General features: G+C 59.7%; 1 protein-coding gene across 1 annotated transcript in view; it reads left to right on the top strand.

Moving 5' to 3' along the window:
* The first annotated feature begins 2,036 nt into the window (after positions 1-2,036).
* Positions 2,037-14,605, top strand: part of MNT (MAX network transcriptional repressor) — a 15,910-nt gene continuing 3,341 nt past the window's right edge. The window contains 7 exon segments of the mRNA XM_024736232.1: positions 2,037-2,559; positions 7,949-8,038; positions 8,041-8,404; positions 8,973-9,014; positions 9,160-9,271; positions 14,087-14,279; positions 14,418-14,603. Coding sequence (XP_024592000.1) covers positions 2,487-2,559; positions 7,949-8,038; positions 8,041-8,404; positions 8,973-9,014; positions 9,160-9,271; positions 14,087-14,279; positions 14,418-14,603 — 1,060 coding nt within the window. The 5' untranslated portion in view covers positions 2,037-2,486.

Genomic DNA, 14,605 nt, shown 5'->3' with positions numbered 1-14,605 from the left:
CCTGTTGCTTTCCAGCTTCATCATAAAGCCAGTGTCACCGTGTCATTTGTGTGTAATGGCCCCTCTCTGCTCAGCTGCAGATGCTGGGGCATTAAGTGTGCAAAGATCAGAGGCTCCTGTAGACTGGTTCTGGCAAACTACCCCCTTCCTCCTGTTCACTAGGTTCTTGATTTCCAGAATCTGTGCAGATTTTCTTTCCCTGGCATGCATTATGACCTCAAAGGAAAGGCACAAAGCCAGCAAGCATCATTTGTACACCTTTTAAATGTGTCTAGCTCTCCTCTAGTTCCCCAGATAGGACTGTACTCCTCTAACGGCGAAGAGGGGATGGAATGGGATGGATTGATCTGCCACTCAGCCAACCTCATAAAGGTTTGCTTTCTGGCTTTGTATGATGGTGAAGCCCAGGCCACAAGATCCTGAACGAAACTGGCACTGTCCCACTCTAATTAGAACTGATTAGCAAAGAAAGGAATCTGGGGCCAAGATCCAGGGGCCTTAGGCTTGCGGGCATTGGGACAGCAGAGCTGGACATGCTCCAGGGAGCCCCAAATATGCCTTCAGCTTGCCTATGCCTGTCACTACCAACTGTACAGGTGGGGTTTGTGTGGCCTCCTGTGCAGTACAGCAGGGTTTCAGGTGAAGATTTTTAGTGTCCCCCTCCCCCATCACAATATGTTAAGTGGTCAGACCCCCCCCCCTTCCCATGCGAGCAGTTTGATAGTCCTCCACTTTTTTCTGTTTGACCCAGAACTGCCTTCAGAACAGTCATCCGCGGGGTAAGAAATAAATGCTGCTCCTGCGGGGCAAGGAGGAACTGGAATACTGAGTGACCTTAGACATGTCCCTTCTCGTCTCTGGGCCTCAGTTTCCTTATCTGCAAAATGAGAGAATTTGGGCAAGCTGACCTCAAAAAGGACTTTCTAATTGTACCCCCAGGCGCCCCCAAACTCTAGCACAAGAAGAGGCCGTAACGAGTGCCAGCCGGGGTCCCGGCCCCCGCAGCGAGTACGGTTGTGGCCGGGGGGAGAGGCCCCGCCCCCGCTCCCCGCCCGCGGCCTCAGTCGCCCAGCCACTGGGAGGGCCGAGTTTCCGCCTTACACGTTGTTGTTCCCGATTTGCGCCACGCCCCCTTGGTGTGGGCTGTGGACGCTTCGCCGTAACCGCCCTCAGCCTGGCCCCAGAGCAAAGGGCGGCCTCTTGGATGGCACAGTTGGAGTCTCCACCCGCATCAGACACGCGTGGACAAAGACGAGAGTTTAGAGGAAGGAGAGAGAGAGGATTGGTTTTAAAGGGAGGGTGGTGAAAAGGAAAGGGTAGGTCAGGGCACAACTGCAGAATTTCTCTCTCAGCGTCCCACCCTCCACACAGTGGCCCCATCCGCACCGGCGAATGTGACCCTTTAGACACTGGCCCTTTAAACAGAGGGCTGGCGGCGCGGGGTGTCCATGTGGAGCTGCTCCATGCCGTGTTGTCCTGCCCGCCCATTGGCCCGCGGCCCGGTGACATCGCCTAATAGGATGCGAACGCACTGCGGGGGGAGGGACGGAGACAAAACGCGGAACCGGATCTACACTCCGCTCCCTCCGCCTGTTCTCTGGCAGCCTCCTGCCGTCAACTCCGCCCAGGGGCGGATCCCGGGGGAATTGCGACAGCCCGGTGGTTGCAGGAATTAGGTCACGTGTGGGTAGGGAGCGGAGACCCAAGGGTCAGGCCAATCTCTACCATTCTAAGGTTTCCCTGACCTGAAATATCTTTATTTGAGCTAACTTAAGTCCTGAATTTTCCACCCCTCTTTCCCTCCAGCAGGACAAATTTCGTTGTGAATGACCCAAACACGCCGCCGTTGCTCAACTTGTGGCTGGCAATCGGGGCGGGGCGAGGCGGGAAAGCGGAAATGCAGGGCGCGAACCCTGCTGGAACTTCTCCCACCCCCACCCAGGCCACGTGTGCGCGCGCCGTCTCGAGTGGGCGGGGCCAGCCCGCCCTGGACCCCGCCCCTCCCTTCAGGAGACGCCGCGGCCCTGCGGGCGGGGGCTCCGGTCCGGGCTTTGGCTGCGGCCCCGGTGTAGTAGCGGGGGCGGCGGCCGGGGGCAGCGCGGCTCCTTCCCTTGTTGTGTGTGTCGGTGCCTCCTCGCCATCTTGTTGCAAAGCCTTTTCTTGTCGGCGGGACTCCTGGGGGCAGCGGGGCGGGAGGCATCAGAAGGGAGGAAGAGAGGGAGGGGAAGGAGGCAGGCAGTGCCGCCTTTTTTTTTTTTCTTGCATCAATTTTTTTTAATTTGCAAATTACATTTTGCAAACATTTGGGGAGACCTTGATTTTTCTCCCCCTGCTCCCCCGTTCTTCCCTGTGGAGTGCGCTGTGCCGCCCAGTCCTGTTGCCCCCCGGAGGTGATCCCTCCCTCCTGCCTGCCCGCCAGCCTGACCTGTGCCCGGTTTGCGGGCCGCAGTCTCGGCCCCGGCGCGCCCCCGGCAGCTTTCGGCGCGATGAGCATAGAGACGTTACTGGAGGCGGCCCGCTTCCTGGAATGGCAAGCGCAGCAACAACAGAGAGCACGTGGTGAGCGGCCGGGCTGGGCCCCTGGGGCACCAGGGAAGGGGAGGCGAGCGACCCCGGTCCCCGATCCCACGCGAAACCGCGAGCGGTATCCCCCTCCCGGGCGGCCCGCGAAGCCGGGCAGTGCAAGAATCCACGCAAGAGCCGCCGCCCGGGGAGGAGTGTTGTGGGCAGTGAGATTAATGAGTTCATTAACATGCAGGGAGGACCCGGCTCCTGTGGACGCCACCCCAGCTGCCTACCACCCCTTGTGCCACCTTTCGTGGGGGGCTTCCTTCCCGTGGGCCAGCGGCGCCCTCGGTAGGGCTGAGGATGTGCGAGCCGGGGGGTGGGGTGAGGAATGGTGTTGCGTGGGGGTGGCAGACCCGCGCGTGTGTGCGTGTATGCACGGGGGATGTGTGATGCGAGGCTCGATGAGAGCGGATGGATGGACGTGTACACGGGCGAGTGTCTAGTGCACACGAGTGGGCGTGTGTGTAATGGAGTGGGGGGTGGAATTACTCTACGCGGAGCAGCTCCCCGGCTTCCCTGGCCCTGTGCGGGGGGCGCTCCCGGCATATCTACGCGCCGCTTGGGGCGGAGGCGGCCTTTGCAGAATAAAATGACATCGCGTGTCTTATGATCCTGGCCAGCCCCGCCTGACCCCGCCTCTCAGAGCTGGGCTGGGTCGCGCGTCAAGGGTTTGGGTGAGAGCCGGACTGATTGGACATCTGCGAAACGGCCCGCAGGTCTCCAGGGGCAGTCCCCGGGCCCCCCTTGCTGCCCCCCACTTTAGCCGGTGTGGAATGTGGCGTGTCTGCGCGTTCCAAACCCGCTCTCGGCTGGAATGTTGCGTGTGCCTGCGTTCCAAGCCCGTTGGTTACACCGGGTGGTGACGTGGACCGGCCCCGCCCCCGACCACGTGCACGGGGGACACTCCCGCTGGGGACGGCGCAGCCCAGCCCCTCCCAGCCGCCTCGCGCTCGGCCGGGGGCGGGGCCTGGGCGGGGCTGGCCAGGGGCCTGGCGCCGGGTTGGGCCCTGGCTCTGGCCGCTGGGCATCTCCTTGGGAGAGCCTTTGCCCTACGAGGGAGGAGCCGAGCTCACCTGTCGGTTCTCCCCCCAAAGTCCTGTTTTTGATCCTGGGGCTAGGGAAGCCCTCAGAATCACTGGACATATAGAGCTCACATACTCCCACTGACCCTCCCAAGACGTTCTCACCAGGGCTCCCTGGCAGCACCCCTGGCCGCGGTGTGGAATGAACTAGGCGAGAAGGGGCAAACTTTGGTGCTCTCTAGACAGCGGGGAGACGGAGATTTGCGATGCCCCCTATCCCCACGCGCCGTTGTTGGTAGACCCCAGCTTCAGGGTACTGCAGAAATAGGGACTGGGGGAAGACCTCCTTTTTCCGGACTGCTGCGAGGGCCGCAGCCCTGGCTCGGCGTGCGTGCAATATCCGGGGACTGCTGTTCTCTCCAACCGCCCCCCACAAGGCCTTCGGCCGGGTCGGTTGTGGTGGAGAGAGTGCTTCGCCCTCCTTTCCTTTCTCTCTGCCTATTGTTGCTTCAATGATGAGTCATGCAGGAGGTAGTAGTGTGTGTTGTGTGCGCGCGCGCGCCTGCAGCGTGTACCGCCGCCGCTGCCGCTGCCGCCGCTCCGGCGGGCGGGGGAAGCAGCAGTGGACCAGGGGCGGGGGAGCGGCGGGTCAACCGGCCTCTCAAGGTCAAGAGTCACTCGAGATATGATGTGAGACCGACAGTGCTTGGGTTTTCGGAACTGATGGGCCAGGACGTCAGCTCACGCGCCCCTCCCCCTTGTCTTCGAGGTCCAGAGCAGGGTCAGGTGGTGGGCAGTGCAGGTGGTGACCGAGAATGTCCTGCGTGCCGGACCAGCGGCACGGGGAGGAGCGTGCACAAGGTTTGGAGAGACTGAGTCACCTGCTGCCACCATCAACACAATGCAATTCAGGAGTTCCTATTGTGTCCCCACTGTGTACTGCCCACTGTGCTAGGAGGCAACAGGATTGACCCTGCTGTTGCTCCAAGGGAACACTCACTTCAGCTTCACTTTACCCGCAGGCTGGTTGGCCATATGGGGGAGGGGAGGAGACCCTCACTGTCATGTCTACCATGCTTTCCAAAATAAGTCAGTCCAGAGCTGACAGTAAGAACCACAGGGATGACTTGAGCAACATTTGGAAGGAACATGGGAATGGCTCTCCTCTAAGAAGTTGGAGAGCCCTGTCCCTCCTCCAGGTGGTGAGAACTGGGGACAGGGAGCTGAGGTGAGCCTTCTTGTTGGTGGGGCAGGGGGACTTAGGGGATGGATGGATGGATGCTGGAAAGCCAGGTTTACTCCAAACACTCACGTGTAGATAGCCAGACCTGGCTGCAGCAGCTTAATCTCTGCAATTCATTATTTTCTCTTACTAGAGGTTCTGTCCTCTAACTTGGGGTGGGAAAAAATGGGAGAGAAGGGGGTGTTGGTGAGCCGGCTGACCAGAACTGCTTTCTGGGGGTGTGTACCTCACGGGCAGCCCTGAACAGGGATCCTCTCATCGGGGGCCCCGTTCAACCTCAAGCCTCAAGTGACAGTTTATTGACCTAGACCAGCCAGTTTGCTCAAATGACGAACCGAGGATGTGTGTGCACGTGCGTGTTTGTGCACGAGGGGAGAGAGGAAAGGCCAAGGCCATCCTGGTGGCCAGCAGGAAGGCCTGGTCATTTCCAGCAGTCATGGAAGTGACTCAAATGGGACCCTCTTCTACCTGAGCTAGTCGCACCCTGTGCCTGCCTCATGCACCAAGCTCCCTGTTACGTGTAGAAGGGGAAAACGCCCCTGAATATTGGGGGCCACTACCTGACATGGACTCCTCTGGCCCCAGGTCTGTGCCTGCTGAGCCTCTAGGCCACAGTGGCTTTGGGGACGCTCAGAGCCCATACTCTCCACTGTCGGCCTGGACCCTTGGCCCCTGGATCACCCAGAAGGGTCATGCAAAATTCACTGGGGGCAGCTTCTGGGCAGAGCCCAGGGAAGGTGCCAGAGTATGTGTGTGAGAAGGGGTGCACCCAAGGGTGCAGCAGAGCATTATTTTGAAGAGCCTAAACCCATATTTACTAAAACTCAGTTTGCTCTCCCCACTTTGTTTCCCCCTGCCCAGTGCACAGGAAGGGGGTCAGTGCTGGGTGGGGAATGAAGGCAGGAGGCTGTAGTGGGCTGGATCTGGCCTGGGGCGCCCCCTCTTCTTCACCATCAGTTAAGCTTTTTCATGCTGATCCAGGTGTGATAGAGCTTGGCCATTCACCTGGGTCCTTCCTGGCATCTGTGAAGCGTGCCTGCCTGGCCCTGGAAGAGAGAGGGTAGGTGAGAAGGAGGTTGCCATCTCCTGGGTGCGCTTTGGAGTTGACTTAAAATATGGGGAATACGAGGTTTGCCTTCATTCTAGGTTCCCAGAGCACCTGGCCTTGGGGTTCGGGGCCCTGTCTGTCCCCCTGCTTGTGGGAGAGTGGAACACTTGCTCCAAGGCCAATGAAAGTTCAGGTCCTGGCTCAAAGGAATGGAGATGGGGCTGTTTTGGGCCCTGAGCTCCAGGACCTTGTCTTGGGGGTGGGGTGGGGGGAGGTGGAGAGCAGACTGGGGATGTCCCAGGCTGGGCCTGAGAAGGGTTCCTTTCCCAGTGTGGCCTGTGGGAAACAGGAGCGCAGAGAGCTGGTTTTCTCTGGGCCTGTAACAGAAGCCAGTGCTACTGGCTTATAGCAGCAAGCTGGTGCAGGCCTGGTAGCTTCCCTTCCAGAGGGGCAGGGGAGACACGGAAGAGGCCGTGCCTGCTGACTCCAGCCCTTGAATGCTGGCTGCTGGGAAACCACTGAGTGCTTGCCCTCTCAGAACACTTCCCCCGTACTTCCTCCTTCGCCTCTTCTTCTCTGTGGGAGGGAGGGGCTCTGAGCAGGCCTGGCTCACACTCAAGTCGTTGATTGGCCAAAGGGCCCTGAGGCCTCACGTTTTCGGTGGTGGGGGGGGAGCTGAGCCCAAAGACCTGTGTGGTGGGGTGCTCTTCTCCCCAGGGGGCACTTAGCTAACCTTGCCCCCTAGCCCCACCCCTTGTGGGTGGTGTGTTGGGGCGTGTCGGCCCTGTGCTGTCAGCTCTGTTAGTCAGCAGCGTGGTGAATCGGGACAGGAGGGAGGGCTGGTTGACCAGCCTGCTCCCTGGCCTGGGGGCTTCAGCCGCTCCCCTGGGCCCTGGCCCAAACCTGTAGCCTGGGAACTAGAATGGTGGGGGCCAGGGTGGGGATGGAGAGGGGCCTCTGGATCGGGAGGGGCCTCTCCCTTTGCCCTGTTCTCAGCCCGCTGCTGAGCAGGCCTCTCTTTCTGGCGGAGCTCTCGGCAGAGATGCTGAACTGAGGCCTGCAAGGTTGTCGGGGCTCACTGCCCTGTTCAACCTCCATTTAAAAGCCCTGCTTTCCTTTCTGCCTGCCTCTTACTTTTGTAGTTTTTGCTGCTGGTGGTGGTGGGGAATAAGTTCCAGCACAACAAAGGGCAGAGAAGGACCAGGTGCATTTTGAGTATAGACCTTGAGGAAACAGGCTTTGGGACCTAGCCTCGGAGTCCGGAGTCCTGGGCCTAGTTTCCTCACGTGTGAGCTGAAGGTGATATCCCTGCCCTGCTTGCGCTTTCACCTAAAGGAAACGTCGTCTGGTGTGTGTGTGTGTGTGTGTGTGTGTGTGTGTACGCGCGTATAGACACCTAGTGAGCATACGTTGGCACAGCAAGTACCAAGCATTCACCAGGTGTCAGAAGACCTGGCTGGGTTTAGCACCAGTTTTACCTTTGACTCACAGTATGACCCTCAACAAATCATTTTGCCTCTTTGAGCTAATTTATCTCATCTATGAAATGAAGGTACCGTCTGCCCTCTAGAAGGTACCTCCCCAGAATCTAGGATTTGACCACTTCCTCTCTTCTCCTGGTGGCCTGTGAGGTCATTTGCCTTTACTCACCTCATCTATCACTCCCTCCCCTTAGCCTTGCAGCCCCTGCTCATCACCTGCTTAATCCTTCAACATTCAGGGTGCCCGGCCTCCAGCACCCTCACTGACAGCTCCTGCTCGGCCTCTCCACAGCGTCTTTCTTCCCCCAGCCTGGATTGTTATGCCTGTTATTTGTCATATCCCCTCACCCCACCCCCATCTATGAGCTCCCCAACAGCAAGGACCAGGAGTCTGTTTTATTTGATCACTAATGCGTCCCCAGCGCTTAGCCCAGTGCTGAACTATCGAGTGTGGATGAGTATTTGTGGTGTCACCGGGTGCTGCCTGGGATGGGGTCAGAGGAGGGGTTGCACCTGGAGGACAGGTGAAGCTGGGGCCCAGGACCGCCGGCCCTGTTGAGACACCCCTGGCGTTCTCTCTGTGTAGAGGAACAGGAGCGGCTTCGCCTGGAGCGGGAGCGGGAGCGGGAGCAGCAGCAGGCCAGCAGCCTGGCCAGGCTGGCCCACGCCCTGCCCCTGTTATTCCTGTAGTGACCAGCTCCCCTCAGCCTCTGCCCCCACCCCCACCTCTGCCCCTGGCACCTCGCCAGCCGGCTCTGGTTAGCGCCCCTGGACTCAGCATTAAGGAGTCGGCCCCCCTTCCCACCAGGCCGCAGGGGCCCACTCCTGCTCCTCTACTGCCGGACTCCAAGGCCACCGTTCCACCCACTGGCAGCCCCAAGCCTTTGCAGCCCCTCCCCACACCCATCCTGACCATCGCCCCACACCCTGGAGTCCAGCCCCAGCTGGCCCCCCAGCAGCCACCCCCATCCACTCTTGGGACCCTGAAGCTGGCACCCGCTGAAGAAGTCAAATCCAGCGAACAGAAGAAGAGGCCTGGGGGGTGAGTGAGGTGTGGCACAGGGGCTGGTGGGATGGAAAGGAGAACCAACGGCCCACAGCCTGAGCGGTGTGCAAGAGAGAAAGTACCCTCCCAAGCTAGCCTGGCAGAGCCACGGCCCTGCCTCCCCAGCCCAGAAGCGCCTTCCTATATTTGGATATGTCCTCACCCTGGGAGTGGGGAATGGTCATTGCCCTCTGTTGTTCTCAGGCTTCTGTGTTTTCTGACGCCCTCCAAGGTTGAGGCTAATGGCATTTCGAGGCCTTTGGACAGGGTATTGGATTATGGGGCTCTTGGGTAAGGGCCGGGGTCCACTGGCTATCCCAGGAGCCCTTCACAGGTGCATGGATGTGATGGAAGGTAAAGGGGTTGTGAATTACAAGCCTACATGTGCCCTCCAGGGGGTGTATGCCCCACGAAACAGGGCGAACAACTGAACAGCTCTCATCGCTACTTCTCTAGAGAGACAATGTCAGGGACAAAAAGCCTGTGGCATTTGGGGGGGGCAGGGGGTGGGAAGGCCGCCTAATTGGGCCCTCCTCCCTGAGCCCCCTGTCTGTCTGGATTTCAGAATCGGAACCAGAGAAGTCCACAACAAGCTGGAGAAGAACAGGTGTGTGTGTGTGAGCTTGTGACTCTGGGCCCGCCCCGCGAGCTACCGGGACGGTCCGTCCGTGGTCCCCAAGCTCTCCTTAGGCCTTCCCTCCCGCCCCTGGCCCCCTGGCGTCCGGCTGACCGGCGCTGCTTCCTCTCCCCAGGAGGGCCCATCTGAAGGAGTGCTTTGAGACCCTGAAGCGCAACATCCCCAACGTGGATGACAAGAAGACATCGAATCTGAGCGTGTTGCGCACGGCGCTGCGGTACATTCAGGTATGGGGGAGGGAAGCAAGGCCCAGAGGAGGGCGGGCGACTGACGCTGCGCCGGCTTCCTGCGCGCCCCGCCTCCCCTCCGCGGCCCCGCCCTCGCTCCCTCACCGGCTCCCCCGCCCGCCTCCACGCGGGCGCCGAGCACATGGCCCGGCTGACGTCAGCGGGGCTCCCCACCCGGGAGGGGGCGGGGGACGGGGGCTTTCGCAGGGTGGCGCCCTTGAAACACCTTCCCCCCCCAGCCCGCGACTTGTAGCCCAGACGGACCAAGATCCTTGCAGTAAGCGCACGGAGGTGCCACCCCCTGACTTTGGGGGGTAAACCTAGGGGAGGGTGCAATGCGGCAGTCTGGACGACGAGAAGCCCCGGGGTCACCGAACCTAAAGACTTACGTTCTCCTTCCCTCAGGGTTTAAAAGAAGCTCCTTTTTAAGGGACCCTCCTGGCCGTGTGCCCCTTGCCTTTGGGCATTGGCTCCTCTCCGCAGTACGGGCGGAGGGGGCACCGCCAGATAAGACCGTTGCCGTGACGGCCCGAGTTTCGGTTTCCCTGGAAACCGGCCGAGGGTTCCGCGTGCCGGGAAGGAGGCTGTGGGGGTGGGGCGAACGGCCATGCTCGGCTGCCCTGGAGACAGCCGGAGGTAGCCGTTGGGGAGTGGGAGGGACTTAGGGCTCCCGGGCTGCGGAGGCGGGGCAGCCTCAGGGTCTCCCAGTCGGCGCTCTTGGGAACCTTGGGGGCTGGGCGGCATCACGCCTCGGGTGGGCCACCCTTTCCCCGGCCTCAACTACCTCAGGGGTCACAGCCCTGAGGTAACCGGAGCCAGACTTGTTGAAGGAGTGGGGCGGAGGCGCTGCTTCGGGCCTGCTCCCAGCCGGCAGTTCCCTCCCCGCCTTCCGCGAACGTGCGCCCTTCCGCCCGCCCTCCGGACGAGGTGGAGGGGCTGGCGCCCTTCCAGGCCGCTTCCCGGCACGGGAGGGGAGGGGCCGGGCCCGCCGATTGGCAGAGCTGGGCAGGGGGCGGGACTCCTGCGCGCGCGGAGGGAGGGTGCGGCCTATGGGGAGTGACGCAGCAAAGCCGGGTCCGCGTGGGTGCGCGCGTGCTCCGGGAGGGGCGGGGCCTCGGCAGCCTGGAGGGAATGGGAGCGAAAGAAAGGGGGAGGGGACCCAGCCTCGGGTTTCAGAGGCAAGGATCTCCGGGAGGCTTTTTTCTGGGATGTTTCTGCAGAACTTGGGTTTGAGTCTAAATTGCTAGTCTTTCAGCCGTAGGAAGTCACGTAGCCCGGGAGCAAACCCATGTCTAAATTATTTGACATTTTCTGTCAACATCGGTTTCCTCTTCTGCACTGCGATGATGCTAAGTGGGAAGAAGCAATAGTATCTTCGTCATAAAGATGTGAGGAGGATGGGCCGTCTATAAATATTAACTTGATAGCAATTATTGAGAAGTAGGAAGGATGGAATGGCGCATTCCTCCCTGTAGGCACGTACTTAGGTCCGGAAGCCTTGATTGCGAGACGGTGGATTTGAAAGTAAGTCAGAAATAAGAGACTCAGTAGAGCCAGCAGACTTGGGATTTGGGGCTGGGCTGAGTGGGAAGCAAGGTGGACCCAAGCTATCCATAAGAGATACTTGTCCTGGGGCTAGCAGTGGAAGCAGAAATGCTGGAAAACTTAACAAGCCTCCCTGTAAATGCTCAGCTTCGTTCATTTACGCATTCAGGTACTTTTGGACAGCCCTGTGTCTGATTGGGAGGCTAGAAAGTGGGGAGCAAAGGAAGAAATGTGGATCTCTGTCCTTAGGTTGGTCTTGCCCCAGAGTGTCACATAACCAAACAGAACTCTTTTACGAGGGCATAGTAGGGATAGGGGTCACAGGATCTGTTCTGGGGAGTTAGGGAAGTTGCTGCTGAGGAAGGGGCATTTGAGCTGGGACCTGAAGGCCAGGGTGACCGAGACAAGTGGAGGGCAGAAAGCCCAGTGCAGACCAAAGTTTCTCCAGTAGGAGGAAACGGGATGCATTTTTGGAAGTTAAAGGTGGTCAGGAGGGTTGCTGTGCAGAGATGGAGGCAGCAGGGCACCAGATGGGAGTTGGAAGGGAGTACTGGAGAGACCACGTAGGGTGGGGAGACTGAGGGCTTTGGTTGTGTGCTGAGGTGGGAAGCTATGGGAAGGCTGTAGCCCCCAGCCAGACCCACAGTACCTTGGAGGTAGTAAAGGATTTGAAGACAGTGTCAGTGAAGTGGACAGAAACAGGAAGAGGAGTAGGCAGGTACCAAACCACGCATCCAGGTAGTCTTAGAAAGGAAATGGGTTTAGAATGAAGCAATGGGGACAAAAGTTAGACCCTGGGAAAGCTTTCCAGGGATCTCTAGGCCTGTGGAGAGCTGGACTAGGTGAGAACTGGAGGTTTGGGCCCCTGACATCCTCTCTTACTGAGCCGGCAGTCTACGCTCCCCACTAGCTAGCAGGTAGCATTCCGGACAGGCACTTCCAGCCCCCTGCATCCAGGTTTGAGTGAGGGCTGACTCACCCCAGGCCTCATCATTAATGTGGCTCCATCCAATTGGCACGTCTAGCACTGGCCTCTCAGGGTAGAACCAGGTGAGAAGCCAGATGTGTGTGTGTGTGTGTGTAAATCAGGGCAGCGGCGAATCTTTGTGGCAGAAATATGGGGAGAGACAGGTTAATCTCAAAGCCAGGATGATAGAGCTGTGTGTGGCCTGGGACAGGCAACAAGTATAAAAGGTGTAAAGCTGCCAGATCTCAGGTCAGTACAGAACATCGCTGTGTCTGGGTTGCGTGTCACAGGCATTACCGTTTGAGGCATCTCTGACTTGTGAGGCCAGGAATGTAAGCAGTTTGGGGCTGCAGGAGGGAGCGTGGGGAAGTTGGGCCTAGTTGGTGTGTGGAGTTGAAGACGTTGCTGTGCCAGGGAGGTCAGGTGAACAGTCAGAAAAGGCTGTTGCAAAATTGCCTGAAGGAACTGGAATCAGGGGAAACTCAAGTCTAATGAGAGACTGTGATTCTCCTGTAATGAGGCGGAGAGACAAGGTAGAGGTGGGTACCAACACCCTCGGGTCGTCACAGATCGTTCCCCCGAGGCTAAGACATCACTCATGGCTCTGTCCTGGCCACTGGTAGCCTTAGGGGATGCAAGGTAACCGCAGAACAGTCCTTGCCCCGCTCCCAGGGTTGGACAGGGACAGCATGTATTGAGATGGAAGAACAAAACGTGGAATATTTAGGGGCTCGTGTGAGCCAGTGTCAGTCTCAATGCTGACAGTCTCATTAAACGCTCAGAGGTGTGGTGCCAGTGCCAAGAAGGGCTTGAGGGTAGGAGGATGTACCGGGAGGACGTGGGATGGGGATGGAAGTGAGGAGGTGGGGGCCCAGAGGTGGGCCTGGAGCACAAGCAGGTAAGACCTGGAGGGGTGAGAAGGGAGGATGTGTGTGTGAGCCAGTGGGCTCCACACTTGGCTGTGAATGGCAAGCCTTGGAAGCTAGAAGCTCAGGAGCAGGTCAGGTAAGAGACTCAGGGAGCAGGAAGCAAGATTGTCCTTGCTGTCTGGTGGACCCAGCAGTCATGACGTGCCTGGGCTGAGGAAAAGCTGGCAACAGGGAGGCCTGCAAGATTTAAGATGAGATGGTTGAATAAAGTGTCAGTCGGGAGGTCACAGAGGACAAGGAGAGAGTCTCGGTGTGGAAGGGAGTTGAGAAACAGGACAGGAGCCGGCAATTCAGAGCTGCTAATAAGCATCGTTCGAAGGGAAGCTGGAGACACTTCTGACAGGGGAGCGTTGCCACAGTCTGGGTAGCGGGGCATCCAGCACCTGCGGGAGGGTCGACCTGAGAGCTTGCCTGTGGCCCTGGGGGAGTTGAAGGGGGGATGGTGCCGTGGACAAGGGAGCTCTCTCCAGTGTTCTTGGTGAAGTGGGTAGCCTCAGTGTCACGGGGGAGGAGCTACCTGCGACCTGTCGTAAAGGACGGAGCCTCTCCAGGGGTGCTCAGGTGGAAGCGACGGTGCTGTCCTCCCAAGAGCTGTTTCTCATTGGCCGGGGCAGCTCAGGGGCAGGTGTGGAAGGAGGGGCACATTGCAGGGCCTGGGGTAGCTCAACAACCTGGGGCATCTGGAGGGCTGCGGGCAGCGTGGACGTAGTGCAGTATGGAGAGGTGGCACAGGTGGGCACCGTGGGGAGGAGCCGAGGAGGTGCACAGCCAGCAGCTGTTAGGGACGACATAGAGAAGGTCAAGGAGATGAGATGGGGGTCTCAGAATCTGGTGGCTCATCCTCCAAGGGTATTGAAGTTAAGGAGACTAGTGAACGATGAAGGGGAGAGAAGGGCAGGATCGTCTGGGGATCTTTGAGGCATGGGTTCCATGGAGGGTAGCTTGTGCCATCCGTGAGTGACAGGATGGTGTGAATGACAGTGGGGGCCTTGGGCACCACTGAGAAATCTGTTACCCTTTCCGTTCTGCTCCGCAGAATGGAGGGAGGTGCCACCAGGACGGTGGATGGGGCAAGAGGCAGCGAAGCCCCTCAAGACGGAGTTGATGTGGGAGTAGGGGAGGGACTGACCTGGATCCACACCTGCCTGAGGGCCCACGGTTGCCAGATGCTGGGCCTCCCTAGGCAGAGCCGTGGACCAGGAGGCAGGTGTGTTCTCCAACAGCCCCCGTCCGCCCGGGCCCCTGGTCACTGCGCAGCTGCCCCTGGGGGCCAGGTGATCTGGAGGTGAGGGCAGCGGTGGGAGGTGTTTGTGGTACCGTGGGCCCCGTGGCTGCCACTCAGGATACCTTGCTGTTACTGGCTCTGTTCTCCAGTCCCTGAAGAGGAAGGAGAAAGAATATGAACATGAGATGGAGCGTCTAGCGCGGGAAAAGATTGCCACGCAGCAGCGGCTGGCGGAGCTCAAGCATGAGCTGAGCCAGTGGATGGACGTGCTGGAGATCGACCGCGTGCTCCGGCAGACGGGCCAGCCTGACGATGACCAGGCCTCCACCTCCACTGCTTCCGGTGAGCTCCACCCCCAACCCGCTCCGTGTCGGCCCCGCCCCAGCCCCAGAACGTTCCGGGCCCCCAGGGTCATCTGCTCCTTCAGGCTCTCCCTGCCAAGCCCTTCTGACCTGTGCCTATCCGCGTGCCCCCCCACAGAGGGCGAGGACAACATAGACGAGGATATGGAGGAGGACCAGGCCGGCCTGGGCCCACCTAAGCTGAGCCATCGCCCCCGCCCGGAGCTGCCGAAGCCACCACCCAGCACTGCGCCCACGCCTCTGCCTCCGCACCCCCAGCCTGTGGCCCTGTCTCCTGCCCACCTCCCTGGGCAGCAGCCGCCACCG

This window comes from Neophocaena asiaeorientalis, unplaced genomic scaffold (genome assembly GCF_003031525.2).
Source record: "Neophocaena asiaeorientalis asiaeorientalis breed wild unplaced genomic scaffold, Neophocaena_asiaeorientalis_V1.1 scaffold129, whole genome shotgun sequence".
In the NCBI taxonomy this organism is placed as follows: Eukaryota; Metazoa; Chordata; class Mammalia; order Artiodactyla; family Phocoenidae; genus Neophocaena; species Neophocaena asiaeorientalis.
This window is presented reverse-complemented; position numbering and strand designations above follow the sequence as displayed.